Source organism: Megalops cyprinoides, chromosome 1 (assembly GCF_013368585.1).
Source record: "Megalops cyprinoides isolate fMegCyp1 chromosome 1, fMegCyp1.pri, whole genome shotgun sequence".
Classification (NCBI taxonomy): domain Eukaryota; kingdom Metazoa; phylum Chordata; class Actinopteri; order Elopiformes; family Megalopidae; genus Megalops; species Megalops cyprinoides.
In genome coordinates this window covers 8,552,398-8,578,159 of record NC_050583.1, presented here as the reverse complement: position 1 = coordinate 8,578,159, position 25,762 = coordinate 8,552,398, and the positions used below count along the sequence as shown (strand labels likewise).

General features: G+C 44.9%; 1 protein-coding gene across 1 annotated transcript in view; it reads right to left on the bottom strand.

The window, feature by feature from the left end:
- Positions 1-17,428: 17,428 nt before the first annotated feature.
- gcgrb (glucagon receptor b) overlaps positions 17,429-25,762 on the bottom strand; it is a 73,641-nt gene continuing 65,307 nt past the window's right edge. Inside the window, exons 10-14 of the mRNA XM_036544730.1 lie at positions 23,998-24,067; positions 21,299-21,387; positions 20,511-20,652; positions 20,385-20,426; positions 17,429-18,270 (exon numbers count right to left, since the gene is read on the bottom strand). Coding sequence (XP_036400623.1) covers positions 17,896-18,270; positions 20,385-20,426; positions 20,511-20,652; positions 21,299-21,387; positions 23,998-24,067 — 718 coding nt within the window. The 3' untranslated portion in view covers positions 17,429-17,895. The remainder of the gene's footprint in view (positions 18,271-20,384; positions 20,427-20,510; positions 20,653-21,298; positions 21,388-23,997; positions 24,068-25,762) is intronic.

The window sequence follows — 25,762 nt, the reverse complement described above, 5'->3', positions numbered from 1 at the left end:
CTTGTGCAGTGACAGGCTGAAGCTGAGGAGGCTTGCATCTGAGAGGAATATAAAGTGTGAGGTTAATGTACAAGATCTGATGTGCTTCTTACTGAGTCCATAGTGTCTCTAGACCCGTGTTGCTCAAATGAGTAAATACAAGCATCATTGTGTACTCCATCATTCTTTTATCCCAAACGTACACACAGACACACACTTTAAAATACATTAGTAAGAGCAGTATGCACACACAAGAATGCTTGCTCAAATGCACAGATACACACATGTACACACACACACACACACACACACATACACGTTCAAATACATTGGCAAGAGCTTACAGCAACATGCACACACACATATACTCACTCAAATGCACACACGTGCATGTGTACGCACACACACACACACAAACACCACACCCTCTCACACAGACACAAACTGCATACTCACACATTCACCCGCATCCATTTATCTGAACTACAGCTGAGGAGAGATCCATCAACCCTCTGAGAGTTATGCCACCCCCAGAGTAAACCACTTCAGCCCATTCTGACATCGCTTGCTATGACTCTGGACCGTGTACGAGCAGACACAGATCCAGCCCTAGCCATGAGAGAAGTACCCCTATCGAGTGTCTGCTGACCCGGGCTCTGCAATCAATCCGCCTTCGCCACTAGCATAACAACCGCGCAGGTCAAGGGGAAGCTATGGTCATGATGGATTCCCATTGACTGTCCAAACCGGAAGGATGGCAATGCTGTTTACGGTGACACAATCACAATATGGCAAGCAGACCATCACTGCACAAAGAACAGTTCCTCATTCACAACACTAGCAGTTGCTGGGGTATTGCTTATGGAATAAACCAGACGGTTAAAAACAAATCTTTAATTAACACCATGAAACAGCAAGGGCGAGGGGAGATGGAGTGGGAGTGATAGTCTCGGAAGTTTTCTTATAGGAAGTTTCTTTTAACCAAACCGTCTGTCACAGCTATTAGCACATGGATACTCAGTCTGTTCATACTTCTGTTCAGGCTTTAGATACACACACAAACACATACACACACACACACAAACCAGTAAGAACTTACAAATCCACACAATCCGGAAAGATAAATCGGCATCAAGCAAAATTACAGGCTCAGTTTACTCACAGACACACAAACACCCGATTTGTTAGATAAGAACTGCTGTGAAGGACCTCCAGCCAGTAGCAGTTAGGATCTCAGTGGTCTGACTTCTCATCAGATGTGTGCAGAAATGTGCCTACACCAACATTCTAAGCGGTTTTGTTTCCTCACCACGATTCTGCTCTTCTTCTCAGTATCAAAAAACAAAATAATGAGCCAGTTCTGATGCAACATAGACTAACATAGACCTTGCTCTCAGCTGAGAACTGTCTCATTGTGGAACTGTACACATCCTGTCCCCGTACTGTCGCTATACTTGCTGTATGCACTTTTGTAAATCGCTTTGGATAAAAGCGTCTGCTAAATAAATAAATGTAAACATACCTGTGGTGTAGCAGCAATCTTTGTTAGTCCTGAGGTCAGCTAATTTAATGTATTCTCAGCTCCTGGTTCATGTAAAAGTTTAATTGCAGCTGGAGTTCCAGTTTAACCGTGGAATTGATCGGAAATTACACGGTAAGCTTTATTAATTCCTCGGGGTGTGCTGTAGAATTTGGTAGATGCTCTCATTCCCAGCAACCAACTAATCTTTGCAGAAAGCACAACATACCCAATGAAAAGTGGACACGTTTCAGTCATTTCACAATTAAGCTAATGATGATGAACTGGACTTGTGAAATTGGCTATCTGCTAATTGGGATTAAGTCATTTTGATGACTTACATTAACACATGCATTATTCATGTTCTAATTTCTGATGCCTGAATTACATTTCAAATGAGTCAGATGAATGGTAACTGCATCTCCTTTCCTTGTAATTGAGACCAGAAGTATGGTAAGCGTTCAGCCTGGGTCATTACTGTGTATTTTCTCCCTCTCTCTGGGCCTAGTTTACTCAGAACACTAAAAAGGACTGCTATGTTGTGTGCACAATTTAAAAAATTGCATGCATAATGTTTTTCCTTGTACTGGTTATGGACTTAGCGCAATTACGTAAATGACGACAACAGCAAACAACCAGATGTAAATATGGGCTGTTCCTTTGAAGATAAAAATCACTTTGCATGCCGTGATTTGATTTCTAACATGGTGGCTTCGGGTGTGCAAGAATTCACGTGAGCGCAAAACATAAAATTTGATCCACGAGACCTCAAACTGTTGGTAGCAGAGAGCTGACATGTCAGAGAGCTTCAATGGTAAAATAATGGTATATTAAGAAGAAGCACAATAAGGAAAAGTATCTGTGGGAAGATAAAAGCCATGGAGGATTTGCCCCCCCCCCCCCCCCTCATATTGATATTGGTGTGCACCCATCTTTCCCACAGCTGCTTTGAGCCTCAGTAAATCTCATTAAATATTTCAGTCGTCTTTTAGCATCTTCTCCTCCCACTGTGTAGTGCTTTCCCATAGGAATACCTACAGTGCACTGTGTATACATTCACATGAGCCAGCAAAAAGGCCACGGTTTTTGCAGCATCCCCATTCAGGATGTATGCCTTGGAGATTTATTACTCATGGTGACACTGTTGTATGTGTTAAAGCTCTCGCAAGCCTCTTGTAGCCTTTAGTCACACCCTCTTTCTCTTCTTTCAACTTCTCTCTCTCTCCCTCTCCCTCTCTCTTTCTCTCTCTCACTCTCTCTTTCTCTCTCTCACTCCCTCTCCCTCTTTCTTGAGGGAAGGAAATTTGTTTTCATTTGTTTACAGAATTCTCAAAGTTAAAGTTACTGATTAGGTTGGGGAATTTTTTTTTTCTAAAACAGTTTTTTATTTGGAGTGACGTACATAAAAAAACAACAGGAAAAGCTGTTTTATCCTAATTAATTTGATTTTAGTGCTGCAAAAATCATTATTTCAGACCTAGAAAAGAAGAGTTAGAGCAACAGGGGTCCAGTGACTGTGCCACAATGATGAAATCTGTCATTATCTCTGGGAGAAAATATTCTATAAAATAAACAATAATCATGTTGAGTTCTGTAGCAATGGAGAGTGAGGGAGTTTGAGAATATTGAACTAACTTGCACACCAGAGCAGAAAAATTCTAACCTTCCGTGTTTTACAATTTTGGTTTGTGGTTGTGTCATTGTGGTTTCTGTTGGTAATTGGTTTGGCTTGTGTTTCTTATGTTTATGTTTTATTCTATGTATTGTTGTTCTTCCTAACTTGTGAATATGTAAATAGTATGCTTCCCAAGCTCATTGCAAAAAATCATAAATAAAGATAAAGGGTTAAAGGGGGCTATTAAGTGCTACTGAAAGTTAGTCTCTCTTGCTCCCTCTCTTGCGGGTTCATCTCTGCTTAAAATGTATGTCAAATGAAAAGTCTGGGTTACAAGCCACAGTGCATAGGTGTTTAAATGCTTGGGTAAATGTTTAATACCAGAAAAAAGTAATATCATTAGGAATTCAGATACGATAAGGTGCAGAGAAATACTCTTATGGCAGCGTGTATACTTATATTGTACCTACCTACTTAGACTTTGTCAGGTGAAAAGTGATCAGTCAGGTGAACCTGCATAAATAGCACAACATCATTAAACTGGTAAGCGTTCCCTCCGTGTCTAATGGCTTGGTGGAAAAAGGGAAAGGTTTATTCAGGAAATAGTGCATTTTTTTTACAGAAATCTATAGATGTAGAATCACAGCATATGTGTACACTGAGTCACATAAATAAATATTTAAAAAAAAAAAATCCCAAAAATTTCCCAAGAGGCCTTGGAATCTGCAGTAAGGGAAAGGGCTGGGTTCTCACTGCAGGGGTTCTCTAGAGGAAAAACAGACTGGTAGCAGTTTTAACAGATGGTTAAATTTGCATCAGAAGCTCTCCACCTATCATCTACTGCCCAAAGAAACCCCTCACCTTCTCTGAATAAATCACAGTGTAAGGAATATAGAGTAAGGAAATTGCATATCCTAGGTAATTACCATAATGCTGCTTTCTATTTAATAAAGTATATTATGAATGCAAGGGCATTTTATTTTGTTTATTTGGAGTGGCAGTATTAAATAATAGTCTAATTTGGTCTTCTTCCAGACTCAACCTTTAATCTCTCATTACAGTTGACATTTATAAAGGAAAAAATAATTAGTTTGAGTAAATTTGTAGAGTAAGTATTCAGCTTTAAAGTTTAATATAAAGTCTTCCTTTTAGTGCTTTTAGCTTTTATGAAATTATGTCTGAAGTACACTCCCAGACATAAACACATTTAATCTTTTTTTCATCTATTTCTTTTCTGAATTGATGGGATGTGCATAGCTACGCAATACATGGCATCATTTATAAAGCTAATTAATAGATTCCCTAATTTAACAGATGAGTTCTCTCTCTCTGTCATACATGGAATGGATCTTAATAATTAACAATGCTAGTTACTTCATAAAGCAGTTGCATTAAAATAAGGATGCCAATTTAAATTGAGCAGACAAAATTCATTCTTTGTGACCGCTTAATTGGTCGAAGTCCCTGGAGGGTTTTAATGGGAAAGTTTTCCCTGTACATATATAATTATGATAATATAATATAATAATATATTTTGTGAATCAGCAGTGTGTGTTAGCCTTGACAGAGCAGAGCAGTGGCTTTGATCTCTTGTGGCTCCAGGTAAACCCGGAATGTTTCCAACAATGAGGAAGTTCCATCCCTCTCTCTTCCTTATTGGAGCTTTGGTCTGGAGCTGCGTGGGCAGGCGGACCGACTCGCTTCAGATCCTGGAACTGAGAGATCGGTGCAGGGGGGCATTGGTGTGGGCTGGGTCCCCTCTGTCAGCTTCTATTTTCACTGCAAAGACTCGCCCTGTCAACTCCCACACACGTGGCCAAAACAGACACACTCAGGGGCAGATTCACGAAAGGGAGGTCTATTTATCAAAGTATAATTAAGCAAGAATTTGATGAGATCTAAAGCAGGAATTAAGACCTGTGACTCCAGAATTCCCACACATAGCAGGGGTTCATAATAAGTGTTCATACATTACATTCAGTGCTTTTATTCTTTGATGACATAGGCCTGTCTCACAGAGGGATAAACATCACACATGCATACCGCCTGCATAAATCTCACCTACATCATGCATACCTCATACATATGCCACACATGCATCATACATGTTACATACATACATTTGTCACGCATATGTCACACATACCAACCCTGCATCAAATGCTTCGCACACATACGAGATATGAATCATACATCAGACATATGTCACACATACACCATCCCCACAGCAAATAATCACACACACACACACACACACACACACACACGTGCGTGCGCGTGCATGCACGTGCCCACACACATAGGTACGTGTTGGTTTTTGGCTTATCTGAATCTAGTAGAGAGCAGCGTGTTCACCACACCATCCATCAACTAATAGGTCACACAGAAACAATGTCCGTGTGGATTGTAATCATGCATCAGGTGATCAGGCATCAGATCTATGGCCACGGGGTGAGAACAGAGGAGGTCAGGAGACAGAGGGGGTGGGGGGGGAGGGGGTGCAGCTGTGTTGAACAATCTTTTATCAGGGGAGAAGCAAAACAAGCAGGACCGTGTGTCCAGCGCTCTCTGTGAAGGAAGATAATCCCCCACTGTGGTCCCCTGCTAATTACCCTCCGTGGCGGCAGGCGCCTGACTGATCATCCCTGCGCCCCGGTTCCTAAATATCCGCTGGCGATTAGCGAGTACAGGAGAGAAAGGCGAATAAGACGATGATTAAAGAGGGACTCGGGGTGTTAGCGTTAGCACAAAGCAATCCAAACAGCTTTTCATCCATTAACCGGCAGGAGGGGTGGGGTTGCCGGGGAGACACGGGGGACCCCTCAGACTGATGAGGTCTCATCCTGTGGCAACGCTCAGATAAGTGCCGCTCAATATATCAGCCGCTGACTTTAAAAACCCTCCCAAGCTCTTTTAACAACCACCGCAGCGCCGAGCAAAGCAGGCTGCTAATGAGGTCTCTTGGCTCAACGGCACTCCGCAAGATCCGCCAGTTACACTTCCATAACTCCACCAGATAAATGTTACAATTTAATTTCCTTTTTTCAGCGTTGTGGTGCAGTAGTAAGAAGCAGAGCTTGTAACAGAAATGCTGCTGGTTCGATTCCGAGCTGGGGAACTGCTGCTGTTCTCTTCGGCTCAACCCTGATGCTTAACCCAGAATTACCTTGTACATATCTAGCTGTATGAACATGTGAAAATTGTAACCTATGTTAGTCGCTTTGAATAAGAGCATTTGATAAATTACAGTAATGTAATGTGACTCTGTCAGATATCAACTTCCTGCCTGCACCACAGTGAGATTTTGCTCTCTCTCTCAGGCATTCCCAGCGTGGGACTCGTAGCAGGAACGTCAGAGGTCTTCAGAGAGAGAGTGCAGAGAACAGTGCCTGTAAGCGCAGAATGCTAAACAGCTGACCGGCCATGTGGGAAATCAGGGAAAGGTGTGCAATCCGCCTACCTGCAAAATGTCATTTCATTTCATTGCTACGTTTGCCTAGGAGATGCCCTTATTTAGAGTGAATTACATCGCTTGCAATTTTTATGTTAATCATGCACACCGCTGGGTATTTAATGAGGCAAGTACCTTGTCCAAGGGTACAACAGCAGTAGGTTACCTGGGAATCAAACAGGAAACAATGCCTGCTCCTAGCCATCACACCAGTGCCCGGAGGTTGTCACCCACAGGAATTTTGCCTCTATGGGTTTTAATGCTAGCCAGAGTTGCCAAATCAGCATACAAAGCCCCATGCAAAGGACTGTGGGCTTTCCCTGGGCAAACCTCTCTGATGATGGAGGGTAATGAGCTCTCCGTGGAGTCACACGCTGAGTTATGAGATGCTCTCACTCTCAGCACCCAAAGAGCTCTTCAGCAAGGCATTGAAAAATGGCCACTGTTAACACCAGCACTTATTAAACAGATTAATCACCGGGGAAAAGTGAGACAAACAAACATTAAACAGCAGGACCTTGATTTATTACTCACTAAATGTAGCAATCAGACAAATCTCCATGGTACCAAACTTGTGGGGGTGGTACATACACACACACACACACACACACACACACACACCCACCCACACACACACACACACACACACACACACACACACACACACACACACACACGTTGACAGGCTTGAGCTGAATCCCACCTTAAGCCCAGTAACAAGCAATTATGGAATTGTTTTGCACTTGTCAGAGCTGTAATCTTATTCCAAAAAATCTCACGTGAACAGGTACACAAAAATGATCTGCCCTGAATCTTGGGCTGGCTGGTAAAAAAAGCAATAAACCGATGTGACAATGAATTGGTCTCAGGACGTGGCCCCCATGAGAATGAAACCATGAGCGTTCCAAACCCCAATTACTGAACTGCCATACCACACCGCCACCTCCGATGAGGAGTTAGCAATGTGCGTGAGAGCAGTGAGTCACTGCGTTGGAGGAGTAGGAGGGGGACACGTGATTAACGCTCCGAATCGGGCCCATCTGGAGACTGCCCTGATAGCACCCACTCTCCCTGCGTGCGGAAGGGCTAGAGGCATGTCAGGTGGCACTCGAACGACCGGCAAAGTCCGATTGCTCTGTGGCGGTCGCGGCTTTCGTCAAGAGCTAACGGACTGGCAGTGAGAAAGAGAGAAAGAGACAGGTCAGCATGCAGACCAAATGGCATCACAGTATATCTGAGGAGACCAGATGAAAAAAACGACAGTTCTGAGAAAGAGAACTCCCCTGTTGAAGAACTTAACATGAGACTTCATATGTGAGAATTATGTCACATGTACTCCTTTTGATTTAGTTTAATATGTAGGCTTGATTTGGTTGCTTTTTGTAAGATCCACCAAAGTCTTGGTGCATTTTAGGTTATATACTGTAAGGATTATATATTGTATCCATCATTGATGAGATTTAAATACTTTAAATACTTTTTTACTTGCTAATATTTAAATACTTTAATCTGTCACTTTTCAACAAATCTTGAGGCTGCAGATAATTGTATTGTGTGTGTAAAGGTGTCAATAGGTTCTGTCTGCATGTCTCTGTGTTTCAGATGGAATACAAGGAAAGAGGAGTGACATGAAACAAAATAATGGATGACCTCATCCATATACCTGTCACCAGCCACCAATCAAAGGCAGCTTCCGTTAATGCTCAGGGCAACATGCTTACTTATTAAAGTAAAAATAATCTGCTGCTTGTTTCTTCTCAGGAGACCAGAACTGCGCTGTTGGAGTGATTAATAATCCATAGCATAGCGCTGGCATTCTGCAGGTCATGAGAACATGGATCCCTGAAAGAGGCTTTCACGAAGAGTTAGAAATAATTCAGCGTGTTTAACTTAGACAGATTCCTTTTGTCAAAGCGAGACGGGATCCCAGGAGGAAGGCCTTATAAGGGAGAAAAAGCAAATACTAAGTTAAAAGCATTAAGCAGCTTCCAGGAACCTAGTGCACCAAGCCCAGTGTCAATCATACAGCACTGGGTAAATTACCTGATGCTGGAGGGGCAGTTCCAGTTTCTCCCAGGTCCCCATGGGAGTTTTTTTGGCTGGAGCCAAAGCAAGATTGTAGACCGACCTGGGATGACAATGACAATGGAGTAGCGTAGTAATATCCTTAAATGTCATAGTGAATTCATCATTCTAATTGTACTCCACGAAAGCTACAACATTGCTGGAAGGAACATAAGAACATACTATGACGAGATCAGGCCATTCGGCCCAACTAAGCTTGCCATTTCTTAATCAAAGAGTATCCCAAACTGCATCAAGTTTAGACTTGAGGAAGGGTCTCTGTCTCAACTACATGACCTGGCAACCTATTCCATGTATTGAAAAGTGCATGGTAGCAAGCTAACCATTTGTTCAGAATCAAAGTTAGAATCACTGATCAATGAGAAGTGTATTTTCTGTTTGATATTACCCAAATAGCATTAGCAGCCTGTTAGGTTAAGAGTTGCCCTATAGAAACAGTTATTTACCCAATAATAACAGAAATAAGGGGTTTCATGTATGTCAACTATGTAATCGTAAACTCTTTAGAAAAAATATATTTAGCATGCTAGGTATTAATCGTTATTACATTTTAAAGCTTCCCCCATTCCGCCATCTTGAGCCATTTCTTTGCAAGTCACTTGGATCTACCAAGGAAGTAGCTATGAAAATGAAACGTATAATGGGGCCAGCTAATGGCACGAGAATGAAGATACACAGGAATTTTGCTAGGGAAGTTACGCAATCCATGAGTCTGCCTCTTGTACACGCATTGTGGGCAGTAAACAAAATGATAAGCAATCCATTTAGGCACAAACAGAATTCTGAAAGCAAACAAATGTCATAAGAGGGATGTGACAACGTTCCAGAATCGCATTCAACACGGAATGCAAGCTGTAATCTGCAGCCATTTGCAGCACATTCAACTCTTTTAACATTCCTGGCAAGGCGAGGGATGGGAGAATCGGAGCAGACCAATTGTTTACAAGTTCAGTTTCAATATAATTTAATGTTGCGTGAAAAGGTTGACGTTGTGGCTTTTGAGCACGACCGCTAAGCTCTTTCAACAAAACGGTTTGCTCCCCGACCAGCTGTGCCACGTCACGTAGACAGCTTTGAGGATGAGCTGTCTGCTTAGTTTGCCAGCATGAGGGGATCCTGCCTCCTATAAATAAACATACAGGCCTGGACTTCCTGCTTCGTTTCCTGCAATGAACTCTAATCTCTTAATCGTTCCATGTGAAAATTCGGAGAGCCACCACGGAGGCTTCCATTAGCACTTCAGAAGGCTCACCCCACTCGATCTAGATTGAAAAGCATCCAACCAAAGACGTGCCTCAGATATTATTCCCAATAGTGCCACCCATCCCTTTTAAAACTGTAAACGGACATCATGACCGTTTGGTCACGTTTTGATGCATACCCCAAGAAACTTTTTTTTTTTTCCCCAGCCAGAACATTCGCCTGTGAATGAGTCTAACAGCACAAGGGCAAGAGTTGCTAGATGCTCTTTCCATGCCCACCTTCAAATATTCACGTTCTATTACCCATAGACAACTCTAAATTTAATGTGGTTTTTCCCTGCTGCAGCTATTGACGTGGAGTAGGCTTCTTCACTCCAGAGCAAAACAAGAGCACCACACCTCAGAATCAGAGCTACAACCATCTGGTCCCTCCTTTTTTATTTTATGACCCCCTGCTCACACCTGCCTTATGCTGATGTCATATGATTATTTTGTACATGTAGTAGTAGTAATAAAAATGTGATGTGTTTATTTTCTAGTTCGACACCCTTATCTGGGGTAACTGGCATTGTTTACACTTCAGATCATCCACTTACTCAGCTGGATATTTAACGAGCAAACTCAGGTTTAAGTTCCTTGCTCTCACAGGTACAACATCAACTGAACCAAACCCACAACCTTGTGGTTACGAGCCAACTGTTTTTTTTTTTTTTAAAAACAAGTAAGAGACATTGCATAGGATGAAGAAATTCTGCTTGTAAATAATAAAGTGCTAAACTCACTCAGGCCCAAAGTAAGAATGGTGGACGGTAGTGATTCACAGTTCCTAGCAGCTCTGAGAACAATGTATTGCTGGAGGCGAGTGTAGAACGGCATTCTGAGAAACCTATCTCCACTGCCCCCCCCCATCCCTCTTACTTACTCTTCGGTAATATATTCAGATTGAGATGGGAAGGCACAAAAGTGAATGTTTTTAAAAACACATCCAGATATCCATTATATGAAAGAAAATGGATCATTTTCTCTGGCTTGTAAAATTGCATGCACCTGTTATAGCACATATAGTTATGACGTATGTTGTATAATCCCTCCAGTTTTTTTTATTTTTGCTCATGTAGTCTTCATTTCTGTTCATTTTGGGCCACTCTCAGGAATACATATTGAAATGTGAGCAAGGCTTCGTGAACCTCAAAATGTGTTGAGCTATTACATTGAATGAGTTAGTCACTGATCTCAGCTAAAAGGTAGTGTTTTGCCATGGAGAGAAAAGTTACTTGATTAGTGCACTTAAGTCCATGATAGACAACACAGAGAAGCTCCACCTGTTTTTCTGTCACGCTCCAATCAGTGGACTGAGAAGCACGCGGCAGATTGTTCTTGCTATGCAACCTGGATTAGCCAGATGGCCGAATTCACAGAGAATTTTTTATCTGGAAGGTATCTGACGCGATGACGGTTTTACGTGACTGATTTACACTGTTTATGAAAAAGAGTAATAGCTCAGATTTTGCAGAAGTACATAGAACGTATGTAGTAGAACATAGTTTTAGAGATTTGGACTTTTCACCTGTGAATGCATCACTCTCAGAGGGCCATGTTTAGGGAGTTATTTGTAGAGTCAGTGGGAAGGAAAGAAGCAACATGACATGTATATTTCATTTATATTTATATATTTTTTATTATTATTATTATCATAATGTTCAAATCATTTCAACGGCAAACAGAACACATAACAACAGGCTTTATTTTTGTATGTACAAACAAGCAGGAAGTCCTTCTGAGGGTACTGTGGAGATCTTCCATCAGGATCACCTCCCACAGAACCAGAGGTCTGATGAATATATACAAATTACCACGTAATAAAAAAAACCATGAGATAAAAGAATGGCACAATTGTTGCTTTCTTTCTTTCCACATAGACAGTAACACAAAAAAAGGTCCTCACAGGAGTTATATACCTGTATACATTCAGACATAACACCTATGCTCCAGAGATCTGGAGCTGATGGCATATGAACACAGTGACCAATATAAAGAACAGGATGGGAGTGGTATGTGTATGTGTGTGTGTCTTGGCAGCAAGAGGGAGGGGGTTTGGCATGGATCATCCATATGTTGCATGATATATTTAAAAAATAAGATCAAAATACTATCATGGACTATAAAGGGGAAATGGGTTTGGCGTTGTTTTCTCCATTAAACATAACCTCCCCAGCCTACCTGGGGAAACAAACAAGCAAACATAAAAAAACCCAAACTTTTATGGCTTAGATAGCTGTAGACCCCAGGTCTGGCCTTCCGGTTGCAATTATACGTTTCTATTCTGAGAAGAGTGTTTTCAACAGGAGCACTGGGGCAATCAAGAGTAATTAAGTGTAGCAATTACACCACAGCATGCTGTGACTGGGAATTGTGCTTATCAATGGCATGTACCATTAACAGCACGGTGCACCCTCCTCTCTTTCATACCACGCCCATACGCGGTTTCATTGTGCTTGAACCTGTGGCTCAGTGTTTGGGGTGTCTTGAACAGGGAAAGCGACTATATTCCCCCAACTAGTGGCTGTCTGACACACCTCCTGCTGACACCACCAAACTACAGACAGTGTAAAGAAAGTGTAGAAAGTCCAACAACCCCCCAGACCTCACCTCACTACCTACTAGAGCCTTCTGTCTGCCTGTTCATTAACACTCTCATCTCCTAAAGTATCTTGGTAACATAGCAATATTCAGGAGTCATCCTCTAACTCCCACAAACTGCCTTCTGTCTTCTTCTTGCTCCTCACCCTAATCCCACCTCTGCAGATGACTTTTCTTCATACTTTGATGAGGAAAATGTGGACATTTGCAAACCCTCTGACTAACCCAGTCACTTAACCCTCAGTCACTCAACCACCAGCCTACTGGCACCCACTCTGGCTAACCCTCACTCCACTTACCCTCAAGCAGGCCTGTGTCACCTTCTCTCCATGGTTTCTCGTATCACTATTGTGCCGATGACACTCAACTATTTCTTTCTGTTTCCCCATCCGACACTTAGGTCTCTACATGCATCTAAGTTTTCCAGCTTGGAAGCCCAATCATCACCTGAGACTCGGCCAAGACTGAACTTCTCTACATCCCAAGTCTTCTCCCTTCCAGGACCTCATCACCACCCTGAAATACACCACAGTGTTAGCCTCACAGACCAGAAAGAGCCTGCAGAGTCTTCCAATTCAACATGAGATTAACCCATGCCTTCCTCAGCACTTACCCAACACAGCTCCTGTTCTATCCCCTTGTCTTTTTCCACCTGGACCACTGTAAATCCTTCCTTTCTGGCCTCCCCCCAATCTTCAATCTATCATCAAACCCTATGCACTGGCCAGGTAACTTTGTACTGCAACTTCAGGAGGCCTTGCTGACCCACCAACGTGTTGTAACTGCACATCATTGTTGTATCCTCTCTCTCCTAAGGCCCCAACGGGGTGGAATGGGCATCCTGTAATGGTCAGAACAGCGTTGCTGTCAAAGAATCAATCTGGCTACCTTCTTTTGCAGGCTCAAAACCCACTTCTTCACACTGCACCTTGGTTCCCCAACCCAAGCATATCTCACCCTCCCTTGATTGTGTAGTTTTACTGTAGAGTCTGGAGCAGTTTTACTGTAGAGTATGGGGGTAGTTTTACTATAGAGTCTGGAGTAGTTTTACTGTAGAGTATGGGGGTAGTTTACTGTGGTATATGTTTTAGTCTTAGATTAGGCTATGCTGTACTGCACTTGTGTATCAAATACACTTATGTATGTATCTGTTCATTAGCATTATTATGTAAGGGGCTAATGCATGTTCAAACATGGTCAGCTGTGTCCTGCATGTACTATTTTTTAGGTCACTTTATCAGATGTACTTTGCAGTCTTTGTCAGTTGCTCTGAATAAGAGCGTCCGGTAAATGACAAATTTAAATTGTAATGTGATGTGTTTGACTCCAGGATATATTCTTTGACTGATGATGCAGCCTTTACCGCAAGCCATTCCCCCTCCGTTCCACCATGGCCCGGTTTCAAATACGCTGGTGCTTTCTGAAAGGACTGAGCTCAGTGATAGCGCCTCAGTGATGGATGGACCTGAAGTCGATCTGCGCTAATGTTGCTCTGGTTTTCCATGTCCCGAGCCGCAGTGGGAAGGAGGTAGCCTCAAGGAAAACTGATATGTTAAAATTTCAAATCCGCAAACATGACAAGTACGCTTTCAACGTGACGGCTGTCCACTGACAACCTCCCAAAATAGCAGGCAGAAATCGCTTTGGGGCAGTACAGAGTATGCGTGGGGAGGACATGAACTGATTTGAATCTTTGGTTCTTGCCTATTTAAAGCACTCTGATCAGGTTTGGGCTGGACCTTGATTTGCCCTCCCCACCCCACTCCTCGGGCTGGTCCCCCGGAAGGTCACATGGACACGTGCCCCTCCTAGCCCTTGGCCATTGCTGGAGTACCCTTGTTTAGGGCAGTTCAACACTTATAGTGGCAAATAATCCTTGTTTTAATATCATTGAGGGGACCACAGAGCCAGAATGAGCAAACCTCATTCTAAGTCAAGAATCTGATTTGTTCTGACAATGTGCATGCATGCATGCCTGTGTTTGAAAAAACAGAGGTGGATGAATGGGTTCTCTGTGTGTGTGTGTGTGTGTGTGTGTGTGTCCATCTGGCTTTAGCCATCACTAGTGATTAGAAAAGAAAGTTTGTTCTATCCCAGCCAACGTGACCTCTGACCCCTGGTCAGCCCCTGATACCTCCTTCCCTCCAACACACACAGACACATAGCCACACACACATACACACACAAACATGGAACATGAAGTCCAGGCACACATGTCCTCTGTGTATTTTCGGAAGCCCCCTTCGCTGTGTGAATATCCTCCGCAGCTGTCAGAGGGAACTGCTTTGTTACCAACATCAGACAGATGATTCACTTCTACATCTTCAAATGAGCAAAGAAATAGCTCTGCTCGGGGCGGTTTCGTGCAAGTGACCTGTGCATCACAGCGGACACCAAAAAAACAAGACCAAAAAAAAACAGAAACAAGAAGTCTCTCACATCTGCATATACACATATTTACATATTTACCATATATACCACATATAAATTAACATTGTGCAAATAGACTTACAAAGTCATATGCATATATATATGTATATATATATATATATATATGTATATATATATATATATATATATATATATATATATATATATATATATATATATATATCATTCTTGTTTTGTTGTTGACACCAAAAAAGGAAAAACCTGAAAACTCAAAGAATAGTCATTAACGAACAAGTTCTGTCATTGTCATAAGTTCTCTGTGTGGAAAAGGAGTACCATAGAGATTGTTAACACTGGTACCGTTGATAATGAGCTGCCTCAGCTCAGCCAGAAATTACATAGTTACTCATATGTTTCATTTTAACCGATGATGGATCATTGGCTTTAATTCAACTCTGATTTAAAGCCAGGCATCCTTCGTTTAGCTCATGTAAATAAATGTTACAGGATTGGCTGACACACACGACACACTAGACTTACAGTATGTGTAGCTGTCCCTTGTCTCTAATAGACTGGGTTTTTGCATTTTGGTCATACCTGTATGTAGGTCATCACATCATCATTGACAACTCACTGCTTCATAATAAGAGAAGCACCGGGCTTTTCAGCCACTGAAAAATAACTACATCACCAGGAGAAAACTGTGATTGGCTTGTTCGGCCAGCATTGGGGGAAACAGGCACTATGATTGGTTCCCTTACCCAAGCTGAGCTCTTGTGGCATGTAAATTGTCTTATTTTCCTTTTTTAATCCCTGGAAGAAGGCGTGGTCCTGGTGGGTAAATGTCCTTAGGATGAATATGCCAGAAAAACCAGTGTGAGAATGTTTGTGCGTGTGTTTCTGAGTGCGTGTGTGTGCACGTGTGTATGTGTGCTGAGTGTGAATGAATATGATTGGCCAAGGGGTTACACAATTACACAGCACGCTGTGTTTAATGTTCATTTGTTCAAACCCCTACAGTTCTGTCTCACGCCCTGACCTCATGATGGCAAAGTGTGTGTGTCATGTATTGTAATCTTGTCAGCTGGTCATATTGTACATGTTCTTAACCTGTGTGTGTGTGTGTGTGTGTGTGTGTGTGGTACTGTAAGCTCTTACTGATGTGTGTGATGTATTTTCAGCTAGTCTCTCACTCTCCTGTTTCCTTTCAAACATATCTCACATGTAAGACAATATCCTGGCCTTTCTCATGTTTCTCCTCTGCAGTCCACATTGTGACAGGAGACTGGAGTGGAGGAGTCCTTCATATGTGTGTATTGCACTCTGGCGCAAGAAACATTGGGGCTTCGTCTTTGCCGAGGTCACTGTTCTCAATCATAAGCCTCTTACTCAGAGCTGTTGGAAGTTATTTTCAGGAATTTAGTGGGAGAACCAACTTGTCTTCGAGGGAGTTTCCCCTGGTCTTACTGCAACTCGACTAAGCTCCACCAGTTACGCGTGCTCCTGTCAATATAATGAATGCATTGTAAAAAACATTTCAGGCGATAGGATCATAAATGGGGCTCGTGTAAATTAGACATAATTAACACACGCCCGCTGGAGCAGCGCCGTGATATTGTATGAATTTCCCCCTCCGTATCGAATCCATTCCGGCCCCGTCCCCGCTCATCCTTCGAGGCTTGCAGCGCTCGCGCTCGGAGAGGCATGATGAGAGGGAAGATAACGGCTTACGGCAGAGATATGAGAGGGGATGTAATGGGTGTTGTTGAATCACCCTTATTTCTGCAGCGTTATCTTTGCAACACGATCCTGTTTTTTCACCCACATGTCGTGAGCCCCAGTGTCCTCAAAGCACAGGGAGGGACGTACCCGCACCAGAATGACACACTTTCAACCTACTTTCACAGCACATACTTTACTGCTGCTAACTCAGCTTTCCTGGGAGTAGGGGCGCCTAGATACTGATAATAATAAAATAATAATAATAATAAAAACGATCCTGCATGACTTCACTGTGCTCTGGTCCCACCACAAACCCTCAATATCCAGGTAGTTCTATCAATACCCTGGCATGAGGGGGTACTTGGAATGCCTGCGACGGCAACGTTCCGGAACATTCGATGAGAGCTGCAGCTGGGAGCTGAAGATCTCTGTGGAGTTCCAGCCTGGGCCGACTATAAGCCAGATGACTGTGTTGATCACATGACCATTGTGCAGGGCTGAATGGGGCTGTTTGGGAACAACTCATGTTGAGGGCTTCACAGAGCAGTGGCAGCCAAATATGAAAGCACAGGATGTCCCTTTGAGTGGCCACAGATGCTATGTTTGTATGTATGTGTGTGTGGGGGTGTGTGTGTGTGTCTGTCTGTCTGAACATGCTGTTTTTTTTCTGTGCAAAGAATACGAGTGTGGTTGTGTGTGTCTGTGTCTGCAGTTTGACACATGAAGCCGATGGAACAGTAAAGCTGTCACCCTGTTTCTTTCTGCCAGTTGTTCACAACAGGACTGCGCTTTTCTGTTTGAGGTCTGCATGACGTTTTTTTTTCAGTTTGACTCTTTTTCTCTTTCCTCCTTTTTCACGTGCGAGTGTGACGCAGTTTCAAAATGCTGGCCCAGGACGGCAGCTGAAGTCACGCTGCAGCAGCAGAGCAAGAGAGAGACCGCCATTGTCTCCCGCGCTACAGCAAAGACACAGAGGCGATGACCGGTCCTTGTGTGGTTGCGGTAGAGAACGCAGGGAGGCAGAGAGAGGTGAACGTGTTCCTCTTGTGGTCACGGAGACACGGAGATGAGTGTGTGTGTGTGTTCCTGTCATGGCTGGACAGAGTTAAGCTTTTCACACGCGGATCTGTGCCAGGTACATCCTTTGCGGCAGATACCCTTTCTGACCTGACTCAATACAACCTACCCTGGGCCGCCACCCAGCAGGGGAGTCCTGGGCTGACAGTGGGCCAGAGCGGGGGCCACAGTGATTGACAGCTGCCACCTTTGCCCCAGGGCAGACGGCAGCCTCTCAGAAGTTGCTCTCGGCGCCCTCCGGTGGGCATTGGTAGCACTGCACTCTGTCCTCCAGGCTGATGCTCTCAGTGAGGGTGCTGCAGTTGCTGGCGCCCTCCCGTGGCGGGGCGGGGAACAGCAGGTGGGCCTTGCCCTTGCTCGTGCCGTTCTGACAGCCGGCCACCAGCTTGCGGCTCTCCTCGGAGGCCTCGGCTGACAGGGAGCGTTCGGGGGGCTCGGAGGGCTCGGACGGTTCGGGGGCGTCGGGGGGGTTGGCCGCGATGCTGTTGCTCTTGACGTGGGGCGTCTGGCTGTGGGTGTGTCTGTACTCCTCCTCAATGTCCTTCCCCAGCTTCCAGCGCCGCCAGCGTTTTAGCATCTCAGACTGAACCTGCAGAGAGATGGAGAGAGATACAGGAAGAGAGAAGGAGAGGGGGATACAGGAAGAGAGAGGGAGAGGGGGATACAGGAAGAGAGAGGGAGAGGGGGATACAGGAAGAGAGAGGGAGAGAGGGATACAGGAAGAGAGAGGGAGAGGGGGATACAGGAAGAGAGAAGGAGAGGGGGATACAGGAAGAGAGAAGGAGAGGGGGATACAGGAAGAGAGAGGGAGAGGGGGATACAGGAAGAGAGAGGGAGAGAGGGATACAGGAAGAGAGAGGGAGAGGGGGATACAGGAAGAGAGAAGGAGAGGGGGATACAGGAAGAGAGAGGGAGAGGGGGAGAGAGGGATACCGGAAGAGAGAAGGAGAGGGGGATACAGGAAGAGAGAGGGAGAGAGGGATACAGGAAGAGAGAGGGAGAGGGAGAGGGATACAGGAAGAGAGAGGGAGGGGGGGATACAGGAACAGAGAGGGAGGAATACAGAAAGAGAGAGGTAGAGAGGGAGGAAGAGAGAGGGAGAGGGGGATACAGGAAGAGAGAGGGAGAAGGGGATACAGGAAGAGAGAGGGAGAGGGATACAGGAAGAGAGAGGGAGAGAGGGATACAGGAAGAGAGAGGGAGAGAGAGAGGGATACAGGAAGAGAGAGGGAGAGGGGGGGATACAGGAAAAGAGAGAGAGGAATACAGAAAGAGAGAGGGAGAGAGGGAGGAAGAGAGAGGGAGAGGGGGATATAGGAAGAGAGAGGGAGAGGGAGAGGGAGAGGGATAAAGGAAGAGAGAGGGAGAGAGGGAAGAAGAGAGAGGGGGGATACAGAAAGAGAGGGAGAGAGGGAAGAAGAGAGAGGGGGGATACAGAAAGAGAAAGGGACAGGGAAAGAGCGAAGGATACAGGAAGAGCGAGGGAGAGGGGGATACAGGAAGAGAGAGTGGGAGTAGGAAGAGAGTGGAATAGGGAGGGGAGGATAGAGATATAGAAAGAAGAGGAGGGAGAGGAAGGGAGAAAAAGAAAGATGCAGAAAGAGGGAGGGAGAGAAAGGGAGAGGACAGGAGAAAGATACAGAGAGAAGCAGAGGGGGAGAGAGAAAATGATATTGAGGGTAACAGGAAGTGAGAGAAAGAGGGGGTGGACATGCCACATGGATTTGAATGGATAAGCATGAGGAATTTAGTAGGATTCAATTTAAAATTGATTGAATTGAATTTGTCTTGAATGTACTGTGGAATTTCCAAAGCCATGTGAAGTGCTGAAATTGACCAGCCAGAACAGAGGAACAGATGCGTTTCTTTCCGATCACAGAGGGGAGCTTCAAATTAAATTGCGTTAAGTGAAAACGGTACAAACCACTGATCTCAGGTTACCACCGCTGCATACGTATGAGTCCCAGCACAATCAGGCAATACGTTCTTCCTGTAATTATTTGTCTGAGAGGTGAGAGTAAGGTTTTCTTTCTGGGATTTTGGGGTCAGGCTACTTCTAAGGCATGTTTACGATTTGGTAATTACTTCTAAGTTTGTTATCCAGTGATGAGGTAAAATCCGATTTGATTTCCATGTGTAATTCAGACAGTGGACACTTCACAAGGCTTTTCCAGTTTTCCTGCATACCCAGTCCATCACAGTCCTTTCTCTTTCTTTGCTAAACAGACAATATTATCCAGGGTGACTTTTATCATGTTACATTACAATACATTATTTAGCAGACACTCTTACCCAGACAATGTTATCCATTTATACAGCTGGGTATTTACCAAGGCAATTGTGGGTTAAATACCTATCCCAAGGGTACAGCAGCAATGCCCCAGTGGGGAATCAAACCGGCAACCTTTCGGTTACAAGTTTACCACATAACCTTAACCACTATGCTGCGCTGCCGCCCCCCGTTTATAGTTTTATTACGTTGTAAGTACTATAAACCCACTTTATGTGTATGAACACTTGCTACTCAGTTGAAATGCCCCACCCAAAGGCCTAAAAGCACTGCCCTGCCTGGGATTCAAACCTGCAACCTTCTGAGTAAAAGTTCAGTGTCCTAACGGCTATGCCACATTGCTGGCAAACCAAGACAGAATGACCAGCACATGTCCATTGATCCAGTGTAGGCAAGAGGGGAAGGGGACTCACCTCTTTGTTAACAAAGCAGTAAAGGATGGCTACCAGCAGGCCCTGTGATGGGAGAAACAAGAGTGTTTTTTTTTCTTTTTTTTCACACACAACAGTATATGCCTGACATAGACCATGACCTCTGACCTGGAAGGAGTTGAAGAAGAGGTTGTAGAAGAGCTTGATGAGGCGCAGGGATCCGTTTGGGGTGTGGTCGTCCGTCACGAAGATGAACAGGACCACGTGGATCCCCAGCAGGGGGATCAGGGTGAGAGTGGACTTTGCCAGGCTAGAGAGAGAGAGAGAGAGAGAGAGAGAGATAGAGAGAGACAGAGAGAGAGTGAGAAAGTGAGCGAGGGAGGGAGAGAGAGAGAGAGTGAGTGAGAGACAGTGAGCGAGGGAGAGAGTGAGTGAGGGGGAAAGAGAGTGAGAGAGAGTGAGAGAGAGTGAGAGAGAGATAGAGACAGAGAGAGAGAGAGAGACAATGAGCAAGGGAGGGAGAGAGAGAGTGAGCGAGGGAGAGAGTGAGTGAGGGGGAGAGAGAGAGACAGTGAGCGAGGGAGGGAGAGAGAGAGTGAGAGAATGAATGAGTGAAGGAGGGAGGGAGGGAGAGGAAAGGAGAGGGAGGGAAGGCAAGATGGAGAGAGACAGAGGAAAGAGAGTGACAGATTATGAGGGGAGAAATAGCAAGAGAGAGTAGAGAGAGGAATGAAGAGTGCGAGGGTAAAAGAGGGAGAAAGAAGAGAGAGAATCAGAGAAAAGGCGAGGGAGAGAGAAAAAGTGGGACCACAGAGCATAGGAAAAGAGAAAGACAAAGGCAGAAAAAGAAAAAGAGGTGTGTGCGGCAAGGAAAGGAAAAAGAGGAGGAGGAGTGATTACAGAAGGGAAAGTCCACCCCCAGGGGTCAGTGAACTCGGCACAGAGTAGCACTCTACCGGAACTTGTAGTCTGTGTATCTCATCTGATGCGCCTTGAGTTTGGACATCAGAATCTTGATTATCCTGATGAAGATGAAGAAGTTGACCTGCGGGAGAAGGCAGAAACGACACAGATGGTCAGTCACCCGGCGGAAAGCTATGCTATGTGCCTGTGTGTGAGCATCGCTGTCTGCGTGTGTCTGTGTGTGTGCGCGCATGTGTTTGTCAACCCTTAAAATTTAGTTTTAGCATATATTAGATGGAGGGGTTCTAGTCTATAAGAATGTCTGAATCATAATGTTCCACCTCTCCAAACCTCCCACCATTGTCCCAAGTGAGAGGAGACCACCAAAACAAGACCACACACACTGAGGGCCAAACCACAGCCACTCTTTCTCAAACTTTTCAAAACACTTGATAGCACAAGAATGATTATACACCCACCGCTAATGCCATGGCCTGATGCCCACTCTGCTAATGCAAGTTCAGGGTGGCATGCCAGCAAGTGGAATCCTCAGTTGCATCACGGTGGCTGGGTTACATCAGCGGAAAGGCCTGTTTCAGACCACGTTCGGCCAAGCCCCGTTACCACGGCGCCGGTTTGCGCGATGCGAAATTACACAACAGCGGGGACGCAGTGATTTGCGTGCCTGGATTAATAAGGAAACCTTTTCCGTATGGCAGTTGCCTCAGTGACCTGCTCCCATAAGAATACGTGAGAATGTACACGAGGGGCAGGGGTTGGAGAGAACATATGAACATAAGCGGCTTTAATGACCAGAATCTATATTCTTGACAGTATCTGGCACTGTGTCAAAGCCTGTACTGGAACGCCCAAAGTTCTCCGATTCCACTGTTTCTTTATTTCATGTAATAATTCCACTGACTGTCTCTGTATTAAAAAAAAAAAAGAGTAGGAGGCTATGACACAAGTAGGGGACTTGTCTCCATGGAGACATTGCTCAAGGACAGACAGACCCCCCCCTTAACTCAACAAGTTCCTGCTGCTGAAACATCAGACTTTACCGCAGTTCTTTACCGAGTTCTTCACGGTACGGAACGGTAGCGGTGTGCTGTGGGTGGTCTTAAGCCAAATGCAAAGCCCCAACCCTGCTCCTGGCTGCTGCTTATCCTCGATCCAAGCAACGCTCTACAGCAACACATCCCTAAAGGGGAGGCAGTCTTTTCTCGATTCACTGGAAAACGTTCTCCTACCAGACGCAAGCCATGGTGGCGTGGGGAATTCACACAGACCCAAATTTTTTGGCTGTGCCGAGAGACAGAGGGCAGACTCAGAGGGCCTGAACTGTTTACATAGGGCTTCGAATATCAACAACAATCTATCACTTTCCAACAGCAATGCACCCAACATTCTCACATTATCCCTTGCATCAGTTCTTGGTTTGGTACATAGCCCCAGCCAATTTAGCTTATATTTTATCCATCCGTACAGATGGACATTTACTGAGGCTGGGTCGAGCATTGTCCTTAACAGTACAGCCACCTGGACCCCCACCTGGAAATCGATTGTGCCAACTGGTCGTCAAACCCTATGTTCCACCAAGATTGTCCCATCTCAGTAGGGTCACTACTCTCAGACACGATCCCTGTCTGTACTGGTCCCTCAGTGGTGGAATGAACTCCCCACAGAGGTCAGGACAGTGGACTCATTGGCCATCTTCTGACGTAGACTGAAAACCCACCTCTTCCGACTGCATCTGAGTTCCACTTCAATGCCTGTCCCCTAACACCTGCTACCTCTAGTATTTGATGTTTATTTTACGTGTAGTATTGCAATGTATTTTGGATTCCGTGGTCTATTGTCTGATGTATGGTAGTGTACTTGGCGTCAGTTGCCTAGTCTGATTGCACAAGTAGTGGTAGTGCTTGAATAGTGTTATGCTCACACTCACTGATCTGGGAGTGTTGTTAGCCTGGTCTGACACTGTCGCTCAATTAACTTGAATGGATACACTTATATAATATTGTGATGGAAGTCGCTCTGGATAAGATCGTCTGCTAAATGCATGTAATGTAATTTAATGTAATGCTCTGGCCTATTAAACCATTAAGCCAGGCTGCTGGCCGCTTAATGGACCCTCATGTCTGAGGATCACCTGCAGCCGGTGTGGGGTGTTTATATAACAAGGGAGTGACTGTGAGAATTTCACTGCTGATGATGTAATAATGGGGTGTGTTTCTGGAATGCATCGGGCTGCATTCAGTCTCCACACACAGGAAAACCAGCATCAGAAGCAGGGAGTAAGTCCCTGCTCACTCATCAGGAAATTCAAGCTGCAGCATTGAGTAGATCTGCTGAGTTTGATGACTCATCAAAGAGTTCTTCTTCCAGGTGAAGGATTCTGCCTGACAGAAGTTCTGCCACAGGTCAGGAAGTTCTGCTACATGTCTAGGAATTCTAACAAATCAGGAAGCTCTCCTAGAATTTGAAAATTTCTGCCACACGCCTAAGAATTCTGTGACAAATCGGGAAGTTCTACAACAAATGAGGGGGTTATGCTACGTCTGAAGATTTCTGCTGAGCATTCGGGAGTTCTGCTGCGCATAAATAAGATCTGCTACACAGCTGAGTCTGAAGCTGTTACAGCATATTGGATTAAGGTGAAAAATACAACAAAGGGGTAGAGAGAGAGAGAGAGAGAGAGAACAAGAGAGACAAAGAAAAAGTGAGGAAGAGAGAGGATGAGAGCACTCACCAGGACTGCAAACAGGATGGGGGAGCGAATGATCCACCAGTAGCCCATGTTGATGTTACGCTCCCAGCACCTGAGGAGAAGAGCATGCTGGGAATGAGATGAAATTCCACAAAGACATAAACTAATACCGTAGAGATGCACTAGAGTCTACTATACTGTACTATAGTATACCGATACTACGCAGATGTAATATTACAAAATCAATGAATGAATGGGTGGATGAATGAATGGACCTCATCCTGGGGCTCATGTTCACCTATACAGAAAAGAGAATGCAAGAAGGCCTCTACATAATGCCTGTGAGGCCATACAACAGCATTACAGTAAAGGCTTCAAAAGCACATCTACACACACCGTTTTTCTCTCCCCTCCCTTTCTCTTGTGCTCTTAGTTAAAGAGGAGTCTCGTGTTCTGAAGGGGCAATAGCATGGTTTTATTTCGAGGAACTGCTCTCATAACCAGGATACTGCAGGTTCAGATCTCAGATGGGGCAATGCTGTTAAACCTCTGAGCGGGACGCTTTTTCCACCGTCTTCACTGTGCAACCGGCGTAAATGTGTAATACATAAGTATGGCAATTTGCCCTGGTTATGAGCCACCAGCTATGGAGCTAAATGATAATGTCAGTGATTGCTATTGTAATGCCATTTTCTACATGCTTATCTCACGCCTGCTTACTGCAGCTGGCGTGTGGAGCCATGAATCTGACTTGGGCCATGGCATAAAACCAGTCTGGCAGCTCAGCGTAACGCTGCTCTCAGAGAGCCGTGGTCAATTACATCCTCTGCGCCCCAGCGCTCTTTATTCTCACGCGTCTTCCCCTTTCGGACACCCCCGCGCGCTGTCATCGTCGCAAACGACTGCCGCCGCCGCCACCGCCACCGCCGCAAACGTCGATCCAAACGCCGGCGCTCTCTCTCCTTTAGAGAACGGCTGACGTGTCACCTTAATCTAATTCCTTTGCCTCAGAGCCTTTTGTGAGTCAACCCATCTCATGTAGTGAAGTGACAGGAAGCGCCTGTTTAAAATTGGCAAAGAAATTATCCCCACACCCTACCTCGTCTCATTTAACTTGGGGGGGGGGGGGGGGGGGGGGGGGAATCAGAGACCTCTGAAATTCGATTATGACTAGGAGAGCTGGGCAAGTCCACTTTCTCTAGCAGCTGCCTCCCCCTCACGTGAGTTAGACTGAAAGGGATGTGGTGGTAGGACGTCTCCAGAGATCACTGGTCCAGATGGGGCCATTTCCGTGGTTGGTGCCTGTGCACTTCGCAGCAGCATGGAGTATTGGTAAGGAGCAGGATCTGTAAAGCTGGTTTGATTCCCTGCTGGGCCACTGCTGCTGTACGCCTTGGGCGAGGCACTTAACCCACAGTTGCCTCCATAAACACCCAGCTGCATAAATGTGTAGTGTAACATCCCAGAGTGCAAATGGGCAGGAGGAGGACGGCCATTGATGGTTGCAGGGGGGTGCGACCAAAGCTGACATATGGTGGTTGTACAACTTCAGTGATCACTGGACCAGAAGCATCTGTCTTCTTGTTTGGCGTTTCCCAGTCTACAAATGGGCAGGAGGAGGATGACCATGACGGTAATGACGGCTGCGATGCGTTGCATTACGCTACAGCAGATGCTCTTATCCAGAGTGACTTACAATTGTATATACATTCATACAGCCTAGAATTGCCTCAGTAAATATCCAGTCTGTATAAACGAAAAAGAAAAAAAAAAAAAGTATGCTCAGTAAAAAAAACTCTAGATAGGA